Source organism: Apteryx rowi, unplaced genomic scaffold (assembly GCF_003343035.1).
Source record: "Apteryx rowi isolate R43461 unplaced genomic scaffold, aptRow1 scaffold_633, whole genome shotgun sequence".
Taxonomy (NCBI): domain Eukaryota; kingdom Metazoa; phylum Chordata; class Aves; order Apterygiformes; family Apterygidae; genus Apteryx; species Apteryx rowi.
The window spans coordinates 477820-492795 of record NW_020450909.1 but is presented as its reverse complement, the minus strand read 5'-3'; the positions used below and the strand labels follow the sequence as shown (position 1 = coordinate 492795).

General features: G+C 44.0%; 1 protein-coding gene across 1 annotated transcript; it reads left to right on the top strand.

The window, feature by feature from the left end:
• Positions 1–786: 786 nt before the first annotated feature.
• On the top strand, positions 787–12004 carry RSPH3 (radial spoke head 3 homolog). Its single transcript, XM_026084306.1, has 9 exons — positions 787–970; positions 1240–1327; positions 2498–2639; positions 3839–3984; positions 4568–4771; positions 5842–6004; positions 7144–7230; positions 9481–9747; positions 11537–12004. The coding sequence occupies exons 1-9, from the start codon at positions 864–866 to the stop codon at positions 11548–11550; spliced, it is 1218 nt and encodes a 405-aa protein (XP_025940091.1). The 5' UTR covers positions 787–863; the 3' UTR covers positions 11551–12004.
• The last annotated feature ends 2972 nt before the right edge of the window (positions 12005–14976 follow it).

The window sequence follows — 14976 nt, the reverse complement described above, 5'->3', positions numbered from 1 at the left end:
TTATCTCAGAATGAGAATATGATTTGCCATGAAAAATGAAGGTCTGGTTCAAGAATTAGTGCTTTTCATGACCTTCCCTTGGTAAATTGGCTGTTTGCACCTGCCTTTGCCTGTGCCGGCTGGCTGAACTGGCAGGAGGTAGTAAGGGGAGTTCATGACCTAGTGCCATTGCCTGCTAACGGCGTACGGCCCTTCTTCAGGGTTGACCAACAAGCCTAAAAAGAACACTCGACCTGAGGAGAAAAAGGTGAATAAAGGCTGTCGGCTTTGCCTACAGATGACTTTGCCTAACAAAGGTGGATTGCCCTGGGAGTAAGATCAATCTTAAATGTAGTCTGCATGTCATTCAGCGGGATAAGCTCTTATGTAACCCCCCTTCCCACCCCTGTCCCCTGGTATTTCAGCAAAACCCATTTACAGGCAGAACCATCACTCTTCGCTCAACACCCCAGTTCCTGGAGAACAGCAACCCCCTCCTCAAAGATCTCTCCGGATTTAGCTGTGCGGCTAGGAAAGAACAGGAACTTCTGAGCCCAGAGAAACCCAGGACAGAGGCGAGAAGGATTCGTCGKGGGCTACCCAAGCCGCGATGAGGCTGGAGGCAGCGCACGCCCACGAACACCCCCCGTCGCCTCGCGGCCCGCCGGGAAAATACCCCTAAGTCAACACCGGCTCCGGCCCCGCTGGAGCCCGCGCGGCGCCAACGGCTGTCGCCCCACCCCGCCGGTTGCCGCAGGCGACCGTTGCCGCCCTCCTCTTCCCGCGGGGCGGGGCCGCTCGCGCCGCCCCCGGAGACCGTTGCCGGGCCCAGACGCCCCGCTCCAAACGCCGCTGGCGGTAGCCGAGCTTCCGTCGCCTTCACCATGTTGCCCGTCCGCGGCCCCGCGGCGGCCCCCTACAGCTACTGCAGCCAGCCCCGCGCCCTGCCCGCCCGGCCGAAGTACCGAGTGCCGCCGGACGCCGCCGAGCAGTGAGTGCCGGCAACGGCTGAGGGCCGGGCCGCCCCTCCCGCAGGCTGCGCGCCGCGGCCGGGCGGGCCGCCCCTGCCCGGCTCTGCCCTCACCTGCCGCCCCGCCGCGGCTCTGCCCGCCTGCCGGCGGCGGTGGGGCAGCAGGACCGTCCTTCTCTGCGTGACCGCGGGGCCCCTCCGGAGCCCTTTCAGCGTCATTGTCGCTTGTCGAGATGTTAATATTTAGTCTGCGGCTCTGTAACCACAACTGTCGGTTCTTGGTGTTGCAGAGAGAAGGAACCTGTTCGTTACGCAAACCTCATGTATGACAGGAGAGTGGTGCGCGGCAACACTTACGCCCTTCAGGTCATACCTGTGGTATGTTTTTTTATGTGGATTGTACTACAGTCTTCTTGAAAAGTAAGACGTAGGGCAGGAAAACAATTGCCGATTAATAACTTTAACTATTGATGCTGTAATTTTATAAAAAAATATTTCACGCAGTCACAGGTTCTCCACTTAAATTGTCATGCAATTGTTTCCCACTTTTGTTTAAAGGACTGACTTCCCCGTGAACTTTGCTGGGTTTAGGAGATTTTTTTTCTCTCTTCAAGTGATTTTTTTTCCCATTTCTTTGCTGTCATGATATTGGGCACAAGTCATCACTGCATCATCTGCTGCCGTATTTATTCACAGATGTCATCAGCGAGGATAGCAACTCTTGGGGAAATTAAGCTTTTGGGTGAACTTGAGCTTGCCCTACTGTAGAAGCAGAGCCATATAGATCRTAAGGCCAGCTGTATGCAAAAGCTGCTCATGTGAGGCAAAGGCTTTTTGTTTCTCCTGACACAGTAAATGTTTTGGTGATATTTATTTTCAGAGAATATTTCTTGACAGATAAATTGGTCATATAAGAATTGAGAACAGTTCTGTATTTTAAAAAGCAACTTTGTGAGAATGTCATTGTGTTGTTCTGCAGTGGTTTCTTATTGTAAACTTCACATTTGTTCTGTTTAAAAAAGTTCAAAAGTGATTTTCCTTTCAATCCACAAACACAGTATGGAATTTAAAAGTTACTCTGGGTTTCTTTTGCTTTATCCTTCTTCAGCAAGAAAGATTCTGTAATTTCAGTCTTGCAGACAACTTAGTTGAAAATATGAAAACTGGACTTAAATCCATCTGACATTTTAATGCTTCACCTAGAAATTCTCAACTCATTTGTGAGCAAGAACATGCTATTTTAATATACTTTATCTTGCAAGTAGAGTTCTGTATATAACACCTATTTCCAAATAGCAATTGATTGCTTTTYGTGTGAGATCCTGTTATTATATGCCTGCAGGCAGTGTACTGTGATAGTTTCGTGCCCTACAGTCCTTATGGCAACTGACAGTTTAAACTCAGGACCCTGAAAAGTAATTCTGAAATAGTAGATTTGTGGGATTAAAAAAACCAGTCTTCATTTACCAGTAGGGATAAGTTAGTAACATTTCTACATATGAAGCTTATAGTGATTTTTTTTTTTCCCCCTCCCTATTCCCTGCCTAGAGTACCCAGCCAGATCCTCTTGAAATTCAAAGGCAGAGAGAAGCACGGAGAAGAGCACTGTCCAGAAAACGAGCAAAAGAGCAGATGCAGCCAAGGACACCTGAGCCTGTGGAAGGCAGAGAGCATGTTCATGTGCAAACAGGTAAAGGCTGAAGAGATTTAAATTTTGTCTGAAAACAAAAACATGCTGATCCATATTCACCTACTAAATTCATGATGCAGTTGGTAGCATCACATAGAATTAAGGTTCTCTTATCCTTTTGCTTATAACCTCTTATTGTTAGCTGCATTTAATATCAATAACCTTTGCTAATTAGGGTGAGATTTTTCCAGAGTTTTTTTTTCAATTTTAAGTATACATTCTTGAACACACRCCAAGACTTCTTCATTTACTCTTGCTTTTACCAGTATCATCAGAGATGTTTGGTATATACCTCAAACTAAGTTTTTTTATTATTATTATTGCATAGGGATGCAGTCATATTTAAGAATAAGACTACTATTAAAAATTACCAAAAACCTCCCTCTAATTTAGAATAGGAAACTAGCCCTCATATATTTATAGGAAAAGGATGAAATTTGGCAGTGAGATAATCATGAGGTGATTGTAAAGTTGTGCTGTGCCCCTCTGAAAATCACTTCAGACTGGACTGACTTATACACTGGGAAAACTGCTGTGGCACAGCTTCTACATCACTTCCCACCTTCACCATTGAAATACCATTGGACACAGAAGGAGGTTGCCTAGTGTGGAAGTTCTGATCTCTTCTATCTCTGATTCTGGTCTCTTCCCACTGACTAATGCTGGTGAACTTATATACTCCACAGCCGTTCTTTGCTGAGCCAGGCTATCTGTCCCTACAGTAGGAGACAGAGAGTTATTATTCAAATCAAGCACATACCACTGTAGATGTGCAGCTATCTCAAGGCCACTGTTTTGCCACATATGACAGAAAATACATGTTTTCAATGTAGCTGGTTAATAGAAATATAGTCAGTATCCCTTTTCACACTTTCCTTATCCTGTTTGACTTTACCACAAGCTGTTTATTCTGCTAGGTGGATTGTAATGGTCTAGACTCAGACTTTTGACACCTGAGTGAAATGTGCTTTCAGGAGCCRTTTCCCAGAGGTGCAGGAGACGTTACAGAGAACATGGCATCAGAGGGCCTAGGAGGAAAACTGATGTATGTTTTAAGTTGAGTTTTATTTTTTTACTGTGTAGAAATCTTTTTACTGTACACTGTGAATATAATTTACCCTATACAGTCATCAGGAATAGTCATGAGTTTAACTAAACAGAAACCAGCCTACAACATTTGTCATGATTTTGCTTTCTAGAGCTATATTTGGAAGATATTAGTGACCGGGTAATAGAAGTTGATGTGGAGTGTCAGACAGATGCATTTCTGGACAGACCACCCACTCCCCTCTTCATACCAGCCAAAACTGGAAGAGATGTGGACACGCAAATAGAAGAAGGAGAGGTATGAGGCAAAGTCTGGGCCACAGGAACAGTCAGAAGATGTTTCCCATAGGAAACAAGTTTCCTATGCAAAATGGGGGCAGCAAGTACAGGGATTTCTACTGACAGCACATTTAAAAAAAAAAAAAAAAAAGTCTGTCTCCATAATCTGCTGCAGGTTATAACTGCAAAGTTAAGGTAGGTGCTTACTGTTCTGCTGTTTTCAGCTAAGAACTACCGTGTTGAGAAATGTTCTCCCCTGTAGAAAGAGCCTCCAGGCCGAGAGGGGTTGGGAGGAGGGAGGTGAGCAGAAACCGGGTCCAGGGGAGTGCTCTGCCTCTCCCTGCCAGCCTCCAGAGTGTCTGCGAGGGGGGGTGTGGTGTTGCGGGGTCCATGCGAGAGGCCCAATCTCCTGCCGGCCCACTCATCATTTAGGCCCCAGCTGTGCTTGTGCTTCCTGCCGGAGCTGGCAAGGGGCCCCCACCTGCACAGCTCAGCACTGCCTTGAGCACAAGTGCTTTGCTCATCCTCCTTGCCTGCTGTGCTGTTAAGAGGGTTTGTGATCAAGGGTCATTTGTCTCTCTTTCCCTGACTATCATGCTCAGTTGTTTGACTTTGACATTGAAGTGAAGCCGATGCTGGAAGTATTGATTGGGAAGACTGTTGAGCAAGCTTTGCTGGAAGTCATGGAGGAAGAAGAGCTGGCCAACCTGTGGGCTCATCAGCGTGCGTATGGAGAACTGCGTAACACAGAGCTGGCCGAGGTACAGCGCCTGGAAGAGCAGGAGAGGCGATACAGTGAGGAGAAGGTAGGAGYGACTAAGAGCAAAATGGGCCCTTTGAATGCTTGTGGTAAGAGAGAAAACCGTTTCCAGCAGTGAAAGGCAGGCTGTGGAATAAGTCGGCTTTGCCCCAGAGGGTACTGTCAGGTTGGACACGYCTCCAAGCAGTGGGGTGCCGTCTGGCTGCCCGCTGCAGTTAGCTCTGCTGCAGCAGCAGGACGCTGGTGTGTTTCTTTGGAGCAGGTGTGCTCCAGGGACACCAGCTCAAGAGGCCAAAGCCAAGAGCATTTTCCTTCTGTACCCAGTGCCGCTGACAGCCAAGCAGTTAGCTTAGCCGTTTGCTTTACAAGAGCTGTTGAATGAATAGTCATAGTGCTCTAAAATAAAATGGGCRCCTTCCTAGCCTAAAGGTTAGGAAGTACTGAATGCATGCAGTACTGAATGTGCACACATACCTCTCAAGATCTCCAAGTATTAAGGGATCTATATTAGTAGGACCCAGTAAATAATAAACAGAAAGAGCAACTCTCTATTATTTGCTATTCATCAGCCTTATATATTTGTGTTTTTAATGTTTTCTTGCACCCACCTCAGTTTTAATCTTTTCTTACACTGAATAGGATATAAAATTGGAACGGTGAAAAGTTCAGAAAATCCTGAACCAACCTCAGCTCACTTCAAAGCTAACCATCAGCTTTATCTGCAATAACAAAGCATTGTGTCATGAGATCAGTGCATGCTAAGATAGCAGAGAAGGGTTTCATTTGGCCAGCTGCAAAACCATTACTTTACAGACTTTCCAAAACCAGAAAAGCAATACCGAAGGAATGTGTTTCCCTCTGGTCCCTGTAAATTTTGGCAATCCATAGATTGAATACAAGCCTGCTTTCAAATGTTCTTTCATATGAAGAGCTTTTTGCCAAAGTAGAGGCCACAAATACTGGCTGGAGGCCATAAATACTGGGTGATATCTATATTTACTCCCTTGATTATATCTTTGCTTTATGGGTTTTATGTTGTGATCATTCTTCAAAATCTAAATCAAAAGAGTAACAACTAAAGATCTGAAAGTTTTACATACAATATTCTCTTGCCAGGAACGTCGCAAACGCCAGCAGATGCAAGTGCTACAGAAACAGAAAGAAACGACAGAGAAAATTGCAGCTCGGGCATTTGCTCAGCGTTACTTGGCTGATCTCATTCCATCAGTCTTCAACAATCTTCGTGAGAGTGGGTATTTCTATGACCCTGTAGAGAGAGGTTTGTATTTATTTTTTTTTTAATATGTGAACTGAGTAATATAACAGGCAAAACAACCATAAAACACAGCTTACAATTCTATCACTTAGTACAATATAATAGACTTCATTTATTTAGTCATTTACATTTGTGGCTGAACAGAGTTTTCAAACTCAGATTGTTTTTAACAACAAACATTGGCCATCTGTACAAGTAAGTGCTATCTGACAGTTTCACTTGTAATGAGAAGAGCTGCTTTTGAATTGGTGTGAAATATATGGATGGATAGGATTGGTAGAACACAGAGAAAGAGATCCAAATTGTAGTAAATGTATTATGATAGGACAGGCAAAGAAGTCCCTTTTTTGTGTGTCAGTCTGAATCTTCATTAATGATTATCAAAGCAAGGGAGAAATTAGTCAGTTAGAATTAGAACTGGGCCCTGAAAATAATTTCTGAATTTTTACCTCAATGATTTCCAAGCTTTTAGAATCAACACCTTTTCTCATGGACTACCTTGCTGCTATGTCATCAAACATTTGACTGGCAAGTTTATAAATCCCAGTGCTTAATATGGGTCTACACACCACTTTCCGGGGCCCCACACTGCTGCCCAGACTACCGCCAGAAAACAGGTGCTCCCCCCAACATGAGTCATTGGGGCAAATGTAGAATCTGGGCGTATCTTGCAAATGGAGCAGAATGATTTGAGAAAACATAAGCAAGAACTCTTTGGTCAGAGGGACTGAACAGTTTTGGCAGACCAGAGGCCAGATGTCATTAGAAAGAAAAGCAAGAAATGTTATTCTCCTGGATTGCTCAGAAGAGTTATTTTCACCTAACTAGAACATGACTGTGCATCTCACTTGTGCCTGCCTTTTGAGGGTGGCAAACCCCTTTGAAAAGCACTGAAGTTGAGAGTACTCTGGCCCAGATCCATAAAGATGAGGAAGCTAAATAGAAGAGGGTGGAGCTAAGATGCCCAATATCTTCTGAGAGTTTTCATCTGGCTCTTACAAAGTGAGCATCTTCTAGCAATGATGTTCATCCTTTAATGACTGCAGCAAATGAAAAACAGCTCCCAAGATCCTCCCCTCTCATTCATCCTTAATTTTAAAAAAATTACTTTTTCTTGCTTTCTTCCTGTCAAATTCTTACAGATATTGAGACAGAATTCCTTCCATGGCTGATGACAGAAGTGGAAGAAGCACTGGAGAAGAAGGTTCTGGGGAGGACAGTGCTTGACTGTAAGTTACAAAATCCTGGAATATAATCTGAACTGCTTGATATTCCTGTTTTTCCCTAGTCAAAACAAATATAACATTTACAAGGTCACTGTGGGCTAAGGCAACAGGTGTCATTTTAACAAGAACTTCAAGTGCCCACAGCTTTTTGTGTTTTTTCTCTTTTTTGTAAAACACTTTTAATGCTGGTAAATCACCACTGCATGTACTTAGGTAACTAATTCTCGGCTGAAATAGTAGAAATGTCAGGCATGCTGCACTACTGTCTTTCAGGTGGTTGTATATTGTTTCTGAAATGTGCTGCTGGAGGATGCCACACATTTGGCAGAAGTAAAATGGTTAAAGGATGCAAATTGTTTTCTGTACTCTAGTAACTTTTATTCCTCATGTTACACAGCCAGCACTGCTGTGCTCTTTTCCATAGTGTTCCCTATTGTTCCCAATTGTGCCTGTGCCCTTGTTGTGGGAACAGAGAAGTTGATACTGTCTACAGCCACTTGTATACCACTTTGTATAAGCTACCTGAGCTATGGAGTAATATGTTCCTCCCAAATTAAAGGAGAAGCGGCTGTGTTTGGCTGAACGATCAGGTGACGGATACTTTCCCTCAGAACAAGGGCTTACCTCCTCAGCAGTCAATAATCATGTCCTTGCTTTGGAAATAGATGAAAACATCCGTGTCTACTTTCTTGCGGGCCAATTCAAGATAAGCATTTGGGTTCTTCTATTAGTCGGTCTTCAGAGGCTGTGATTGAAATACCTGAACAGTCTGAAATCCATCTAGTATAGAAGCTACAACATTATGATGAATGCATGTTCACCTTGGTGGTTCTAGATCAAAACACTTCTTACACTTGCATTAAATCTTCATTCCTCTGCTTTTCCTCTTGGTGTGATTTTTGTGTTGCAATTAGAATCACAGCTGTACTTGTGTATTTGTATCCTTTGTGTTTATTTTCCGTTTAACCAAGACGATGAATTTCCTGAATTAAGTTATAGTTTGGATAATTATAACTGATCTGTTAGGTATTTTATCCTATGCTTTATGTACTGATATGTATACTCAAGTATAACTTTTTAATGTAGCTCTTCTGGGGAGGGAGGGAGGAGGATTCTCTCTCTTTTTACTTAAACTGTTGTGTGCAACTACTGAATAAACAATCCAAGGAGAATGTTACTGTAGGATATACTGTTGATGAGAACATGCATAGTATTCATGTTAAATCTTTCCTTTTAATTTTTACAACCGGATACCCCTGTCTTGCACCACTTCCAAGATGCATGGAGCAACTGGAGCATGCAAATAACACTACATTGCCCCTGTTCTGCAGTTCACTGTCCATATTTCTTTGCTTATACCCAATCCCCCAGTGTTGAGTAAACACCATCTCTGCAACAGGAACTGCAATTTGCATTCTCCAACAGGTTTTGTAGAGGCAGATGCTGCCTTAGCTAGGTTGTTTGTGGCTGCTTCTCCCCTTACAGAAAAGCATAAAAAAAGTCTCAGAGGATCCATTTTTAACCTATTTGAATGTAGAAGCTATTTAAGCCTCACTGTCCAAAAGAGCCGTGAACTGCAGGTGAAAGCTTCACAGTRTAATGAGGCTATGTTTTTCCTCCCAGAGATGACCACTACTTCTTTTATATACAAAACTCAACCTGTGAATTATCAATGAAGCTTTTTTTCATCACCTCTGCATTGTCCCATTTTCTGTATTAAACCTTTTTTCATTCATTCTTGGCCTCTGTGTCATATGTAATATTTAATTGATGTATTTCAAAGTGATAGTTGAATTGTTGTTAATTGATTTGGAAGCGGTATAACATTTGAAAAAAGTTACAAAGGATGAACAGCAAAAATAAAGAACAGCTGCTTTTCAGAATGACAGAATCTTTTGGCGATGCCCATAGTTCCAGTATTTCCCACTGCCAAAAGTGTCATGCTGTGTGCATGTTCTTGTTCCTGGCAGGGTGACCTGCTCAAGCAGTGACCAAAGAACTGGGAGAGGAGAAGAACCAAACAATCCAGGTGAACCCCTTCAAATCTCTCCTTTCAGGTCAAACAGCTCAATTTGGTTGAAGCTATAGGCTACAACGAACAGGAAAGGTTTTGTTCCTTCATGTATTCTTTCATTTTTAGTGTTATTTCAGTTTGTTTTCTTGTTTGAGAGTTAATAGGTCAATAATACATAAAATCATTTCAAATTACAGCTTTTTCTTCATGTTTGTTAATGATGGCATTCTCTGTTTCAGCCTTGATTTGTACAGTGGTTGGAAAACGCTTAGATGCCTTTAGTCATCAACTGTCTGGTCAGACAGAGGCATGTGCTGAAGAGCCCTCGTCAACAGACACAGCCCAACAGCCAGCTGGTCTGACAGAAGATGCCAGCCAACCAGCTGTACAGAAAGAAGTGACTGACCAACCTGTTGTTGAGGAACAATTTTTGCCTCACATCTCTCTTCAGTTAGAGGAATCAGATCAAGCAGAAATGGAGGATTTTGAAACTGAGGAACAAGAAGGTAAGTCATCAAGTCATCGGATAAATGAAGATGAATAGCTTAGCCAAAGGAAGAGATTAATTCCTGTCTATTTACAGGGGTTGTGCCCTAGCCATGCTAAAGGATGAACCTGAACAACAGTTGAGCCTTAAAGCGTGTTTTCCAAATGCTGACATTGCTGATTTCAGACTATACGAATTGAGAGAGATTATTAATGTAGTGAATTAGAGTGAAATTCTATCCCCTTCCACACAGTCCTTGCAAAGCTGGGTCCTTCACAGTTAAAAAATGATACTGTGCCATACCACATGCTAGAAGGATATGAGAAGGACATTAATAGCATCCTAATAACTGTTGCAAGTTCTTTGATCACATTTTCAGAACAGAGATTTCCTTATTTTGTCTATTTTGGAAGGTAACTATTTTGGCACTGTTTTTCTACTCATGTTAGTCTCTCCTCTCCTGACAAACTTGGCTGGGCATCTCAGCAGGCAAGGGACAAAAGGCCATTGTTCCCAAAGCTCTTGGAGTTCTCAGAGTTATGTGCCACTGGGAACTACTGTCGGTACCAAGTCCTCCTCATCCTCCTGACCCCACAGCACTGCTGAGGGAATCGAGCCACATGCTAAGTCCAGCCTCAGTTTTGCTTCAAATCCCCCTTTCCTGCTGAGCTGCTGGAGAGCTGCCGGGCACCACTGGCAAAAGGCACCCACACTACCACACGGACCTGGCTGTTTGTCGGCCAGCTTCCCCAGTGGAACAAACTCATGAAAGTACATCTGTGCCCCAGCGTGGCAACGTTGTTCCCTTTACTAGCTAAACCTGTGGGAAAAGTGCCACCTTGTGGCCTTCTGCCTTCTGCTACCTCCTCTCAGCGGTGCAGCGGTGTAGAGAGCAACTACCCGGTTAGTACCTGGTAGGCCAGGTCCAAGTCTGAAAGTGAGACTTCAGAAAGGACCTATGAAGAGACATGTAGCTGCTCCACATCTCATATTCTAAAAAGGGATGTCCAGATTTTCTCCTGTAGTCCACTTGTACATGTGACTTCAGAGGCATACCTGCCTTTCCTCATCCCAAGCTAGGACAGCTGATGATAACCAGTGCAGCTGCTGCTTATGTGGAAAAGCTCCCTTGGAAGGTGTTGTGTATTTACCTGTCTCTTTAGGTAGCAGAAAAGCAGAAGTAATGAAATGTCACTAACAACAAATCCGCTCAGTGGTTTGAGCCACAACATATTTGAATGTGTTAAACTGGATGCCTGTACTCAGGTAGTACAGACTGTAGATAAATTGACTCATGGATACTTTCTAAAAATTGAATATTCTTCTAAACTCCTCCTCTGCTTGCTAAGTTCTGAGTATTTCAACGTACTTTGCTTGGTTTTTCATTTATCATTGATTCCTCAAAGCATCCAGCAGTATATGTTGTATGCCTGAAATTGAGATAACCACTGCTCTGTAAATTTGTCTGTGAATTTCTAAGAAGAATTTATTTTTATGACACACAAGACTGAAAGTGAAGGTTTGAAGTGAAAATCTGGTTCAGACATTGAAGTCAGTGGGAGATTTTCCTCAATTTCAGTTGGACCAAGATTTTGCACTGTTTTTGTTCCCATGTTAGAGACTCCTGTCATGACTTCACATAAATCATTCTCATTCTGGCTAATTTTATCTAGATATAGATAAATAAAAAGGCACTGAGACATGGTTCATGAGAATTGTAAATGTTTCAGCTTCTTTCATGGAACAGTGTATGTCAGTTTTAAGAGTTCCTCATTACTGAACGGGGTTGTTTTCTCATATCTTTACAGCAGACATACCATAGCCTGGAGGACTGCCATGGAGCATTTCTGAAAAGATGCAAGCAAATAAATGCTGACTTGAATATTTGTTTTTTAAAATGTTACAAGGGGGGAAGTGGTCACCTGGAATATTTTCGTATTTGTCACTTTTGCTTTGTGTTTTATTGCTAGAAAATTTACTTAGTGTTGAATTACTCTCTTTAAATAGATTGTGGCATTACATAATGCAAAGTATATAAAATTATATTCTTAAATTATTGTAAAAAGAATTAATGAATTGCATGCACTGCATTTTTACTTCATTAGGGTTTATGAATACAGCCCAAGCCTGTAAATCACATTATAGTGTAATGGTTGTACTTTTGAGAAAAGAAAGTGTTGTTTTTAAATAGGGTTTTAATATAGTCTTTCTTTCCAGTCTGTGACCTGCAATAATCCATCCTAATCTTTCACAGAGTAAAAGTGGATAAAAAGAAAGCCTCCATGTTGTACTTCTTTGATGGAAACACTGTCTTTAATTCTGTATGTGTCTATAGGATTGGGGGCCTGAGCAAACACCTCACTCCCCAGAACTTCCATGAGTTGAGGGTCAAGTGTGCATCCTCCAGGAGGATCTTGGCCAAAAAGCACCTGGCTTTATATTTCTGAAACCGTTTTTCTGTGACAACATAGCTCAGATTAGTGGAGGAGAGGAAGAGGAAAGTGAACATAACAAACACGGTAAACTTTATTCCTCCACTTTTTTCCCTAATAATAGCCACTGAACAGGAAACTCTATACCCACACACTTTGCATTGATGACCAAGCCTGTGGCAGTAAAAGTAAGGAAAAACTGCCAAAGAATAGTCTACTAACACGGAATGTTGAATTATGACTGCTAAGGAGCCTGGGAGTTTGGTTTTGAAAAGTTTTTGGTTTTCTTTTTTAACAGTGTTTAACCACAGTGGCAAAACCTGCTTTGCTTCAAATCCTACAGACCTGAGCATTCAGTTTAGTAAACCAATCTGCAGTAGTTTCTTCAAGAGCCCCTGGCTGCCTGGGAATGTCTCATGCTCTCTTCTGCTGCATGGGTGGTCTGATCTCCCATGAAACCTGTCCATTACTGCCAGAGGTCAGTGAAGACACCAGTCCTTAACACTCCTCTACTTTAAAGCCATTTTTCTGGGAGTTCTCAGCAGTGTTTCTTCCTCCAGACCAAATATTCAGGCTTATAGTCCTTTTAAGTTGCATCTCCCAGAACCACAGAGGCTGGGGAAGGAGAAATACTAGCTGATGGTGTTCTTCCCGAGGCAAAGTTGTTCCAGCTCTGTTCTCCATTGATTGTCCTTGTCCACCACTACATGTGATAGATTGGCCTGTAGTCGCAGAATCTCTGGTGTTTAGGATGTCCCTTCTGCTGCTCAGTCTGCACTATTCAGTGCAAAGTTTAAGTCCCTTTCTTCTAGATGTTTTCCACCTTCCACTTCCTGGTGTCTTTAGCCCTCAAAGACTTCAAAGGGTTTCACTTGACTGTCCCAGTGCAGAGCTCAGCAGCCAGCCCCGCTGGCAGGGACCTGGTGTCCTTGACCTCCTGTTTCCCCTTCACTGCGCTGTGGGTGATGTGAGGGGGCATGCAGAGTCCCTGTGGCCAGAGCCTATGCGCTGTGGAAGCTTCGGCAGGTTCAGCTGCCTGGGAGGAGCTGTACGGAGAGGTATACAGCAGCCCCGCAGCGACTCCGAGTTATGCTCATGGCCAAACTCTGTCTTGGCAGCCCCAACTAGTGGGAGAGATGGAAAGGGGGAAAGTTTTTTGTCCCTTCCCAAAGTGTTGTGGTGGGGAGCACCTGTTGCACTGGAGAGGCTGCCCGGGGAGGATACTCACCCACAGTCCCCTGCCCCTTTTCTTCCTGGCAGGCTGCTGCAGAGAGTTTTCTCTTTTCTTTTTTGTCTCACTCTTTTTGTTCTACCTTTCCACCAAAGTAACTTTCACTGCAAGAGCTGATGTATGCCACCAGCTGCAGACCCCAGAAATAAACTCTTGTGCATATGAACCTGTCTCAGCATCCTCTGCGCAACAAGTGAGCTCAGCTGCTGAGCTGGTTGTTGGTGTTATACTTTACACAGAGATCAATACCTGGAAACCACATGGACACAGGGAGGTTTTGAACAGCCACTTTGGATAAAAACTCACAAAGCTAGGGAGCCTCACGGTGCATGCGTGGTACTGTTTGGGGCTTTTTCTGACAGATACCCAGAGTCAGCATGACTTGAAGAGGACTCAGCTCCTGAAAGCAAGTAGCACTTAATTCCCCTGTGCTACAAGTGATCCTTTGGACGTAGCGCAATGCCTGAGTGAACAAGTGCCCCGTTCTGATGGTGCTGGAAAAAGCGCCTGGAAGTGCCTGCCCTTCTGGGAGAGAGCAGCTCTGTTTTTACAATAGCGACCACGATCCTTGTGCATGTTCAGGCTCCTGCTGGTGGTGCTGTTGGGAGCCAAAGGATTTTGCTGAGGGCCGGGACAGGGTCTGTGCCACAAACAGAGCTGGGCTCTGGCTCTCTGCATCGCTGATCAGCACTTCACTTCCACAGCCACCAAGGGGTGAGTGTGTGTGTGTGTGTGTGTGTGTGTGTGTACACATGTGAGCATGTGCATGCATGTGTGTTTAAGTGTGTGTGTGTGTGTGCGCGCGCGCACACGCACCCTCTCACTTGTGTGATGTTTGCTCTGTGAAGCTCTGTGGATGATATCACATGGCAGGGAAATGTCATCTGCTGATCCCTTGGCAGAGACCCCAGAGTGAATGAGTCTCCTGCATAACATGTGAGATCAGCTCTGCGTGTGTGTGTGTTTTCGCGYATGCGTGCGTGCAGCCCAGCAAGTCTCTATTTGGGAAGAGATTTAGCAACAGAAAACACCTGGTTCTTGGGCTGGGTCCCACGAAAGCTTTGTGCCTCAGAGAAATGATGCCTGCAGTGTTGATGGCCAGCAGAGTGCAGTGTCGGTGAGGAAACCCTGCATTTGGCTTCGTTTGTTCAGTCATTTGGTTGCTCTTGAGGGACTCTCCTACATTTTATCTTCAATCCTAGTGTTCGTGTCACCCCAGAGAGGCATTTCTGTTCATGTTAGCTAGCAAAGTGGGGGATACCTCAAGGACTATCTCCTGAGCTGCTGTGTGTACTTCAAGCACTGCAACTGCCACAATCTGCACACACCAAGTGGTTTCACAGTGACTGTTCAGGAGCTGTATCTTGAAGGGGTTGTATGCTCCAGAGAAGAGGTGTGTCTCTATCTTCGTCATGCCCCCAGCCCTGACTAGGGAGAGCTGCTTGCAAAAGCCTCCAGGCCCATGGTCTGGAGGACAGGGAGAGGCAGCAGGAGTCTTGGGAAGAAGCAGCGTGGCCTTTTGGACTTTAATCCTTAAAGTCACAGATTTCAAAGTCAGGAGGTGCCACTGTTATCTTCTGCATAG

Bases quoted from the DNA above. Each gene is read 5' to 3' on its own strand.
- RSPH3 (XM_026084306.1), top strand. From the start codon at position 864: ATGTTGCCCGTCCGCGGCCCCGCGGCGGCCCCCTACAGCTACTGCAGC. The intron at 971-1,239 runs GTGAGTGCCGGC...TTGGTGTTGCAG, and splicing joins CCGCCGGACGCCGCCGAGCA to AGAGAAGGAACCTGTTCGTT. The intron at 2,640-3,838 runs GTAAAGGCTGAA...TTTGCTTTCTAG, and splicing joins GCATGTTCATGTGCAAACAG to AGCTATATTTGGAAGATATT.